This window comes from Akebia trifoliata, chromosome 8 (assembly GCF_017979445.1).
Source record: "Akebia trifoliata isolate Shusen 1 chromosome 8, ASM1797944v1, whole genome shotgun sequence".
Lineage (NCBI taxonomy): Eukaryota > Viridiplantae > Streptophyta > Magnoliopsida > Ranunculales > Lardizabalaceae > Akebia > Akebia trifoliata.
Window position 1 is genome coordinate 1,827,942 of NC_141382.1, and position 12,204 is coordinate 1,840,145.

The 12,204-nt window shown below is 34.7% G+C and overlaps 1 protein-coding gene across 1 annotated transcript; it reads right to left on the minus strand.

Moving 5' to 3' along the window:
• Window positions 1–3,814: 3,814 nt before the first annotated feature.
• CCR1 (CRINKLY4 related 1) lies at window positions 3,815–6,551 on the minus strand. Its single transcript, XM_086451793.1, has one exon. The coding sequence runs from the start codon at window positions 6,435–6,437 to the stop codon at window positions 4,131–4,133; it is 2,307 nt and encodes a 768-aa protein (XP_086307919.1). The 5' UTR covers window positions 6,438–6,551; the 3' UTR covers window positions 3,815–4,130.
• Between the last annotated feature and the right edge of the window lie 5,653 nt (window positions 6,552–12,204).

Here is a 12,204-nt window from a genome sequence, read left to right on the forward strand (position 1 = left end):
TCGTCAACGAGGGGCTTTTCTATTTTGCTTCTGCGCAAAGCCGTTCACCGAAAAACGGTTTAGGTGTAATGACCAAAATAACCTTCACCTTTTCTTGAATTTTCAACGAAAGTACAGACCTAAAACACTTCGTTCGATCGATTTTCAGCACAAACGAGAGCACAGACGGCGTCACTCTCGTTGTAGCTCCCAACTCCTCTCTCGAATCCCTTTTTCTTCCCCAAAATTACTCATCAACTCCGCCAACTCCTCTCTGTAGTCTCTTCTTCTTCCCCAAGAGCATCGTCTACTCTACTTCAACCGAAAACTCATTGCAAGAGACAATCTTTTCTCTTCCATCTCTCTCAAGCTAATCTCTTACTCACACAACGTCTCTCCCACTCTCTACAGGCTTTCAAAATATTATTTGTGCCATTAGGGTTTCTCAAATCGAACAAAGGTGAGTTTCTTTCATCTCACTTTCAAGTTTCCAAATTTTTTTTTAAAATCTGATTTAAGTTCTGTTATAGAGATTTTTTTAAAGAATTTTGATGTTGGTTTTTGGGTGTTTTTCATTGATTATATTTTTAAGAGTTTTTTTCTGATTTTTTTGAGATATATGTGTTATGTTAATGGGTATCCACCTTGGTTTTGGATTCCTTTTTATTGGAATCGATTACAATGTAATCTCTTGGAATGGAGTCGATCGAGAAATTGATAAGAACGAACACTTATCATTTTCAATCTCAAATTTCCATCTCATTAAACCTAGATTTTCTTATTTGGTTTTTTTTTTTCTTTTTCTTTTTGTTAGGACTTCTTTGAATTAGTTCATCCATGTCCCTTTCTTCTGAATTTATTTATTTTTTCATCTTTTTTCTGTTTCTAGTTTATGAATTGAACATGGTTACAAGTAGGCATACTTTTTTAGAAGCTATTAATCATGTTTACTATTCAGCTTAGGGCCATTGATTATAGTCCTAAGACCCTTTTTTTACTCCTTTTCCAAACTCACTGTTCATGAATCATGATCAACCATGGATTCATCTCACCACTTGGATGAATAGTTCGATTTTGGCCTAATTCAAAAGGCCTAACAAATGGTCAGTTTGGTTTTTTTTTTTTTTCTTTTTTAGGACCCTCTGACTCCATATAAATGTTTTGTTTTTTAGAATGCTGAAATGTGAGGTACTGATCACATTTCAGATATGATCGATGAACAGTTCGATTTTGGCCTAATTCAAAAGGATGGTCAGTTTGGTTTTTATTTTTATTTTTTAGGACCCTCTGACTCCATATAAATGTTTTGTTTTTTAGAATGCTGAAATGTGAGGTATTGATCACATTTCAGATATGCTCGATGAACAGTTCGATTTTTGGCCTAATTCAAAAGGCTTAACAAATGGTCAGTTTGATTTTTTTAATTTTTTAGGACCCTTTGACTCCATATAAATGTTCTATATTTTAGAATGCTGAAATGTGAGGTAGTGATCACATTTCAGATATGATCAGTACCTCACTGTCCATGAAGCCTATGATGAAGAATGCTGAAATGTTTTGCTTTTTAGAATGCTGAAATGCTTAAATGTTTTGCTTTTTAGAATGCTGAAATGCTGAAATGGATTCATCTCATTGTCCATGAAGCCTATGATGAAGAATGCTGAAATGTTTTGTTTTTTAGATATGATCAGTACCTCTTTATGTTTATGTGCACCATTTATTACTAAATGTGTTTAAAACCAATCATTATTTAGAATTTGCTACCAATTAGAATAAATTAATTATGCCATATTGAGTCTCTAATTGAGGTTCCATTAACCCATCAAGAACATACCCTCGTAAAATATTTTCGATGGAGGAAAATATTAAAGGGACCTATCTCTTATATTTTTTGGGATAAATCACCAAGACTTGAATGCAACATGTTAACCATCCCATTCTTGAGTAGTAATTTTCCATTTATTCCATGAGTTTTATCCTGAATTCGAACCTAATTCCTATGCTTGGGCACTTTGTTAAATCTAAGAAAATTGAATGAGACATTATGATACAAAAATATGGCAATTGAAATTTCAATCAAGGAAAGGCCATCCCTGTACTGTTTCATGATTCTCAACAATAACTACATCTCATGAATTTATTAGGTAGCCCAAAATATTAGGCATTTTTGAGAGCCATCTGAATCATTATCCATACTATTCCTATTTTCATTATCTACACTATTCTTATGTATTGTATTCTTGAGGTCCTTTCTTCAATTATATATTAATGTGAATGAACCATAACTTTGTAGACTTATTCCTAATAAACTGACGGCACAGTTGTATATATTCCTTTTCAGTTTTAGGCTATGGATACAAGTCTATATGTTGAATTTTTTGGACCACAAATTTTCATAAGGTCATTGTTTTTAAGATATTAGTTCACAATCACATGGCATGAAGATAGTAGTTTGAATTTATAATCTTTCTAAACATAGTATACATTTAAAGGTCTGTGGATGAGCCAGGGCATATGAGACCCTCCCCTGGGCACATGCAACACCTGCACATCACATGCACCAAGTAAATGAGGGAACGCCCTCGTCGAGTCAAGCTTTATTGGATTTTTTCTAATAACATTAGGTGTATGGGATGTTATGTAAATATTGGATTGTGTATGGGATATTATGTAGATATTGGATTATGTATTATGCAGGTATTTTCTTTTTCAGGAAAATTTCATATGTCCATTTTTAAGAGGAGATGCTGCCGAAATTTCGATAGAATTATAAACTTCATAAATTTATTTAAATTAAAAATAATTATTTTTATAATTTTATAATATAAATTTATTATATATATATTCAGTGTAATTATATATTTATTAAAGCATTCTGATCATTTTTTATTATAATGTTACTAGTAACATTTATCTTTCAACAATGATAAAGTATAATGGTTTAAAACATGTTGATGTGCGTATTATGTGATTTTTTTTTTTTAATGTTAATGTGTATGAGATATTGCGTGGAGGATAGATTATGTATTATGCATTGTATTATATAGGTATTTTTTTTTATCAGGAAAATTTCATATGTCCATTTTTAAGAGGAGATGCTATCGAAATTTCGATAGAATTATAAATTTTATAAATTTATTTAAATTAAAAATAATTATTTTTATAATTTTATAATATATATATTTGGTGTAATTTTATATTTATTAAGGTATTTTGATTATTTTTTATGCATTCTAGGTGCATTATCAACATTAAGGGTATTTTGGTCATTTTACCAGAATCCAGTAATAAAAAGCTGTCAAACGAACATGCTTTTTTGGCTTCTGTGCTTCTGTAACGAACAAGCTTCTATTGAATGTGGCTTTTCAGGCTCTGGGCTTCTGCTTCTTCCAGAAGCCAGCTTCTGGAGCTGAAGCTGGCTTCTATAAAGAACAGACCCTAAGAGTCAGAAACAGTAAAACCAAGCTGTGCATGATTACCTTCAATGGTGGTTAAAGTCTGAACCAAGACCTACAATTTAGAATACATATTGAATCCGAGCTCAGGTTGTGCCCATTGGACCCGGCTTGGGTCCCACCCAAGTTGCACACCTCCTTGTGGTTTTTGTAACAGCCAAGTTGGTTTTTTGGGTTATAATTTAATAGAGAGGTTGCAAAGCAAATTAAATGATAGGAAGCTCAGAGGACCCTATCCATTGCCATGAACTCAACAATCCATGTGTATCTTAACCATATTGATGTAGCAAGAAAAGCTTATCCTAGCATCAACTGTGAAACACACACACACACACAGATTTTGGGCAAATGGATTCGAGTGACAAGAAACAGATTTAATATCTCAGAAACATGAATTTGCTTTATTCAATAAACCAACCTTGTACAAAAGAGTTCATCTTACAAGAAGCATCAACACCCATTTTTGCATGTAAAGAAAAAGTAGATACATGAAAGCACAGTTGCCCAAATGCTTACACAGCGGGCATACAGAATTACCATTCAAATAAACAAATACAGAATCCTAGCCGCAACAATTACAATCTCCTTCACTTTGTGAAACAAAAAAAGAACGTAAAGCAATGCAATTTACATGTATTTGAAAGTTCACAACAAATATATACCACTACAAGAGGGCACAGTACTCACTTGAAGCCGCTACAATGTCAATCCTCCCTTCACAATTTGCTCCAACCACATTGCCACATTGGACATAGTCGGACGCTGACTAGGATCTTCCCTCGCTGCAAGTTCTGCAATCTCGGCAAGTTTAAGTAAAGGTTCCACATTTCGAGGAAGAGCCACATTTCTATCAATCATAACAGCTGCTTTGCTCTGTCTGATTAAGGGCAAGGCCCACTCGACAATACTCGGAGGTTTATAATCATTGTCGTAAGCTTTTCTTCCACTTAGGATCTCCAACAAGACTACACCGAAGCTGTACACATCACTTTCCAAATCTCCCTTTAAATCCTTGTTGCTCGTGCTCAGAAGCCCAAAGTCAGCAATTCGTGCTCCCCACTCAGAGTCTAAGAGAATGTTCGAAGACTTGACGTCATGATGGACAATGGGCGGCACAGCGTCCTTGTGAAGGTACTCAAGCCCTCTTGCAGCCTGCATTGAGATCTTCAACCTAAGGTTCCAATTCAAAGGAGAGAGCCCACAGTGAAGGTGGTCATGAAGTGTGCCATGTGGCATAAACTCGTATACAAGTAATCTCTCCCCCATCTCTGCACAATAACCCAACAAATTCACAATGTTGCAATGCCGAATCTTGCATAGAATCTCAAGTTCTGCTTCGAAGTCTCGGCTGTTTGTGTGGATTATTGTGGCAGCGTTGGCCCTCTTGACTGCAACTTGTTGCCCATCAGAAAGGATAGCCTTGTAAACAAACCCGTAGTTTCCTCTACCGAGCTCATTAAACTCCTTGAACCCATTGGTGGCGTCCTTCAGTTCCGAGAGGCGGAACACTTGAGCCGTACCAACACATGGAGTTGTTGATAGAGGGGGCAATGCGTAAACATTTGTGTCTGATTCCACTTCGGGCTTGCCTATGCAAGATGTACATTGCTTTTTTCTCTGTTCTTCCTCTCTTGGTTTGATCATACGGGGAAGAAGACACCACCCAATTAAGACCAATGTGAAACCTGAAGCCGAAGCTCCGATGATGACAGCTAATTTCTTAATTTGGTGTCGTTGTTCACGTTGCATTTCAGATGATGAATGAAGCCGACAAATACCCCAACAAGAACTGTTTTGGCAGAGTGAACAAGCCGTGCAAACTCGATCCGCATTCTCACTACACACACTAGAAGGAAAGAACCCTTCTGAACAGTTCGACCCACAAGGAGAACATATCTTCAGATCTTTCCGAACACACAAACTCGTCAAATCTTGCACGCTGAGAATGCTCGCATTGAAAGCAAACTTACCCTCACCACACGGACTCGCCATACAAAGACCCGGACTGCACAATTGCAATGGAGGGCTATAACCAGGAGGCAACGGCCCATGGACACCCCAACAATCAAGAATCAGATCATCTTCTCTAACACCAAATGTGATTATATCCGACGAAGAGATTGCCAAAAACCCTGAACCCTTTGGTACCAACGACGAATCATGTTTGCCCCAACACTCAATTCCATGGTCATCTTCACGAATCCCACAAAAATGGCGAGCACCAGCGGTTAAAGCCACGAATCGAATTCCAACAGGAGGATTACTAAACGAATCTGCCTCGCCCCAACATTTGACCTCACTAGAAACTCCTGAAATTCCACAAATAGAATGCCTACTAGAAGCTAGGGCAACAAAAGTATCCGAATTATCTAAAACCCCCAAATTTGCTGATTTGGGTCCCCAACAAACAATTCCCCCTTCTCTAACTCCACCACAACTAAAGTCCTCACCAGAAACAATCTTCCTCAAAACGAGATTATTCACAGAAGGATCTAAAAAAGAAGAATTATAAACAGAATTCAAACCGTCTCTCGATTTTCGACCAATTTCCCAACAATCTATGGTTCCCGAATCGATTTCAGAATAATAAGATCCTCTAACAGCACAAACATGATTCTTTCCAGCGGCGATGTGAGAATAAGCAGTGCTTTGGTAAATCGAGGGAACGAGATCTGAACCTGAGTTAATCGAATTCCAACAATACGGCTGAGACGTATTGGCGACAAGCCCACACATGAAACCCTCACCACCTGTAAGAGCCGCCATTGGAGGAAGAGTACTAAAATACGCCGAATCTGAAGATGAAGAACTGTTCTTCTCCCAACAGAAAACCTCTTGTTTCCCACTCGCATCAATGGCGCAGAAGAACCCATTGTCACCAAACGAAGCGGATATCGGACCCATTGAACCGAATCCAAATACGCCAATCGCCATTAACAATAATAGAAGAAGAAGTAAAGGAAACGATTGAGAAGAACAAGAAAACCCTCTTAGGAGATCCATCGGTCAGTGTGCTTTTTGATGGCTTTTTCTCTGATTTTTCATGAACTTTAAATACTTCTTCTTCGTCAGTCGCCACTGGAGAGTTGCAGGTTGGTTTGTTTTTTTTTAAACGAATACAAAACGAGTCATGGTGAAATAACTGTAAAAAAGTTCGAACTTTTAGAGTCTCACTCAAAATGATTCAGTGTATGTGGTCGTACAGACACTTCGTACAGCATATGGAGACCCACTTTGAAGCCACCAGACCACCTCAAAATTTCGGGGGACCGTATACATGAGGATGACACGTAATCTTTGTTAAAAGACACCCTTACCTTTTCATGAATATTTGAAATACCTCCTTATATTTTTCTAAAATTAGAGTAAATCTTTTTTTTCGAAATTATTAACCTTTGTCAATGTAGGAAGAAGACTTTTACGAATATTTAAGAAAAATGTTGAAATATATTGATGTGGCAGTGTTTGCAGAGCCATAGATTTTTTACTAATGTCTCAAAAAAAAAAACTCTATGATTCTTTCTACATCACTACCACGTGACTCACATCAGTGTAGATCGGAGCGTAACGTCAAAGGAAGTAAATTTATTATTTTTTTTTTATAATGATTCGTGTAAAACGATATCAATGCCCACATCAGCATCACTATCAGTCGTTGTTTCTATTTCAATTTAAAAGTCATTGTCATCATTTAATTTATGTGATTTCCGAAGATTGGTTTTAGAATGAAAAATCAAGTGTATTTAAGTCATTTTTTATTAATTATAAAAGATGAGCTGGTGAAGGGTCTGTCTACAATTTGAAAATATAAGGCATCTCAAATATTCAATTAGAGGTATACGTGTCATTCAAAAGGGATGATTCGTCAAAAAATTTGAAGCGCTATGTGACAGCAAAGTTTTTTCTCCACTTCGACGGTTTTGATAAGTGGGCCACCACTTTAATAAAACAACACGACCACTTGAGATGACTGAAAAATCACGACCGTCCAATCCAATTATTGTAACTTTCTGAATGGCCTAACTTTTGGGTGGTGAGTGCATTATAAAGTTTTTTGCTTTTGGTTTTAATCAAAATCTAATCAACTGTGGTAAAAGTTGTGACGGATGGCGACAAACACGCCGATTCCAATATCTTAAGCTTTTGGGGGTAGGAGACAGGTTTACATGGGTGGGTCCCGCGTACACTAACGTCTATTTGTAGGCGAGGATTTAAAATTAGAATTTCTACTTTTAGGGTATTTTAGGTTATCTATATATAATATATATACCCCTTTGGGTTTTAATGAGATGCTCAAAGTGATTACACGGACACTTGACCGTGGTCTTTTCTTTGTGATCACAAGAATTTGACGTAATACCCTTTTTTTAATTTTTGCTAGGCATGAAGGTAATTAGAAGACAATGTGATTGTGGGTTCAATCAGATTTAGACCTAGGTTGTGGGATCAACACCCCATAAGTCTTTACCAACTTAGGGGGAGTTTGATTCTGATTCTAATTCATAATTGGATTCTAGAATTTGATGCATCGTTTGATTTGGAGATTTTTTTCAAAATTATAAATCAAAATCATGAAGATTCATAAATAATTCTCAAGTTGTGTTCTCCTGATTCTCGTAGATTATTCACTTATAACGATCTTAAAATACAACTTGCAACAACAACAGTAATATATTATTATTACCTTAACGATAATGATATTAATAATTTGATTAACAATAATAATAACTAATAATAATATCAATAAAATCATAATTAATAACAATAGTAGTAGTAATAATAACAAAAAACAATAATCATAATATTAAATAATACTAACGTATATTTATTTATAATTATAGTTATGAATAATAACAACAACGATAATAATTTAAAAAAAATTATATACAAAATCATCATAATTTTTTGGATAATTGTAATCTTAAAATGTTCCTTAACATGGAATTCACTTGAAAAAAAAAACAATAGAAAATGGCCTAATTGTCATCTTTTTCATCTCTTTTTAAAAAAAATTCATTGATTGTTTTCTCTCAAAAATCCATTATTTTCAACTTCTGGGACATGTATTTTTACTCGCATTTCAATATCAAGAAATGTAATTGAGTACTTTTTTCACAAGATCAGTTTTTAGAAATAATGTTATTCAAATGAGATTTTAGATTCTAAAAATTAGTTTCTACGATCTAATGTTGACAATCCATGATCATAATCACGAATCGGGATTTATAATCCAATCAAACGCTTCCTTAGATAAGTTGGCGCCTTAGATTCCTTCATCTTCGCACTATCACAAAGAAAACTCTTATCTATGACCTCTATAGTGATTTTTTAATAGTTTTCTATAACATTTTTCAACAATAGAGACCACGCCTCATCGACAGACTAGCAATCGTTTAAATTGAAATTTCAGTGACTATCAACTTCGAAGTCCTTGGTTAGTCTTAGAGAAAGTCTTTATTATTATTATTATTATTATTATTATTTCATCCAAGACACGAGTCTTAAAGAGTTGTGGTATTATTTGTCTTCAACATGACACTTACTAGATTATGGATAGAGTGCTACAAGGCACTTTCTTATTTTAAAATGTGAAAAGGTACGAGAAGAAAGGATCTGATTCTGAAGGGTGTTATTGAAAATGGGTAGTAGTGCAGAAACAATAAAGTTGAAGGGGTGCTATTGAAAAATAAAAAAAATAAAAGAGGAAAAAATACAATAAGGTAATTTGAGGGGTATTATTGAAAGGGGATTAATAAAGGAAAGACAATAAAATTGGAAGACATTTTTGGAAAGTAATAGAAAAAGAAAGACAATAAAATTAAAAATTAATACATAGTGATGGGGAGAATTTTGAAGGGTGTTATTGGAAGATGAATAGAAGACAAAATTCTATGAATTTTGAAAAAATAAATATTAATAATAATAATAATTTACACAGTTAGATTTTAATCTTAAAATTCAAAATTTAATAGCCATCCATTTTCAACATATTTGATCAAATCTCAAAAAAGGTGCTTTTATGTATTTATTTTTAATCTGATTTTTTAATTGAAATCTATATAGGACTATGGTGTTGGATTGCCAATTTAATGTATGTGGGACATTATGATTCTTGCTAAGATTTGAAATCTTACTAAGAAGGCTAGCCAGGTTGTTTAAAAATATAATTTATTTATATTTTGCATATCAAATCAGATTTGATCTAATTGGATTCAATCTAATTGTTGTCATGTTGATTTGGATCAATTATATCTAGATACTATGAAAACCTGATCCAAACAAGGATCGGTTCCGAACATCCAACTGTCATGGGCTTGGTTTAGGATTCAATTGATCCGATCCGGACCTGAATTGACAGCCATTGTGGAATCTACTCATGACTTTAGGTTCACCAACTGAGACGAAGAATCAACATTTTACTGTGCAAATTAATGTCTACATTTACACTTTACAGTACCCAACAAACTTTAAGTTATCTACGTGGTGTGAAGGACAAATAAACATCCTTGACGTTCTCGACTGTACTGATGAAGATTTTATAGTACTAACGATAGATTTGTACACGTGGCAAATTGACTCATCAATTCTCAGTCTCATTTAGTGGACCTCCTTGGTCATGTGACGCTGACAATGCCAATCCACAAGGAAAAGAGCTGTTGACCCAGTCCTCTCAATACCTTTGAGGTACAAATAGATAACTTCTATTGCCACACCAATCTTATTTACAACACACCAGTAATTAATTTTTACAACTATAACTAATGATGGGGGTAACTATTCTCTATTTTTTCCCACCACCACATCTTTTTTTTTTTTTAATCCAAAACATGAAAAGGTCAAAGTACTCCGTGTAGAAAGTGTTTTTTCAAGGTTTAATACTTTGTTTTCTATCTTCGTTTTCTAGAGAAGAATGAGAAAAGCAAAGACAAAGAGCGAATGGAGAATATATAGAAGAGAGACACACAAGAGTATGGGGGATAGAAGAACAATGGATATGGAAAAAAAAATGAGAATAACTAATAAAAAGTTAACATCAGAGATGATAAGAGAGGTGAAGAAGATAACATATATGAGATCCACACTTCTACACCCATCCTATAAGACAAGCGAACTAGGGTAGAAGAGATGAATTGAATTAATGTAAATTTCTTTCGATGATTTATCATTTTGTTAATGGTAGTATTGTACTTTAAAGGAACAAGTTGATCCTGGATTGTACACAACACGCAAGGAGAAACACTAATCTATGAGGAATTGATTCAAGATATACCATTGGATCTCCAATATATAATAATGAGAAGCGTGCAGGGTATTATCAGTTCAATTACATATGAGTTGTTCTAATTTATAATGTACAAAGGGCATGATTAAAGCATTAGGAATTGATTTTAGAACACATCTTATTTGAACACCGATAACTTTTCTTGGGACGTCAAAGGATCCGTTCAATCAGATTGAAATATCAATGTTAGAATTTCTTGATACTATAGTAGTCTCTAAAACTATCGATACTCAAACTCAACAAGGGTTTAAGCAACATTTTTCTTGATTTTCTTGATTTTTCTTTTTGGAATAGACAAAGGATTCTCATTGGTTTCCTTCTACTTTTTATTGAATAGTTAAATTATGATCATCTAATAATTGCGCTCTCTTTAATTTTGTACTTTTCTTGAAAATCCTCCTTGCTCTTTTTGGTGTTATATGATTTATTTAATATTATCATCGATGGTCTTCAAATAACTACCATGATGGTAAGAGATTTGTATTGTAATAATCATATTGTTCATCTTCAGAACTTAAGATTCTATTAAAAATAAAATGACTTTGAGGTGACAAGGGAAAAGATGAGAGATACAATCATTTTTAATAATAGTCATGTTGGAGTGACCTCAAGATTGGACCTCATACACGAAAGTTGATGGGAATCATAGATGCTTTTCCACTCGTATCTTGGGGAAAACTTTTTTTTGAAAACCATTTTTTTGGGGTTGGGACCTTACACACGGAAGATTGAATTGACTAAATCACGAGTATTATACACTGTGTTACAATCACCTCATATTGATAAAAAGTTCAGAGAACAATTTGAAATGAAAATCAAGAAATAATTTATGGTCATAAAAATAGAAACGCATGAATTGCGCAAGAAATTTTTTCGATTAAAACATTGTGTGACTCGAAGGACATAAGACTTCTTGGTCAAGCCAAAAAGTTTACCAACTGAATGCTCTTACCCCACCATGCCTAGCCCTGTCTTTGGTTCCCATCAGGGGCGGAGTTAGTAAGGAGCTGGTGAGGGCCATTGCCCCCACAAAACTGTGAGACACCCCTATATTTTTAACTAATTACATGCCCCATTTGTCCCCACTCTCTCACCTCTCTCCCCATTTGCCCCCACACTCTCACCTCTTTCAAAATTTTGCCCCCCTTATATTTTTTGTTGATGACGTTGCCTCTTGATCTGGCCTTCTCATATACTCATTGGAAATGACCTAAATATCATTTTCTTCAACTTCTCAGTAAAAACCTATGAATTTCTCCCTAAAACCATTCATCTTTAAGTTCTTCAATTATACAACTAATCATGGTTTGCCCCCACTACAAGAAAATTCTGGCTCCGCCCCTAATTCCCATACACTTACACATTAGGGTATGTGATGTGAGGTCCAATCTTAAGGTCACTTCAACATTATTATTTTAGGGAAATGTTCAGCAACAAACATTTTGGCAAAACATTTTTTTAAACATGGGTTAGAAGTTTTGGAATGGG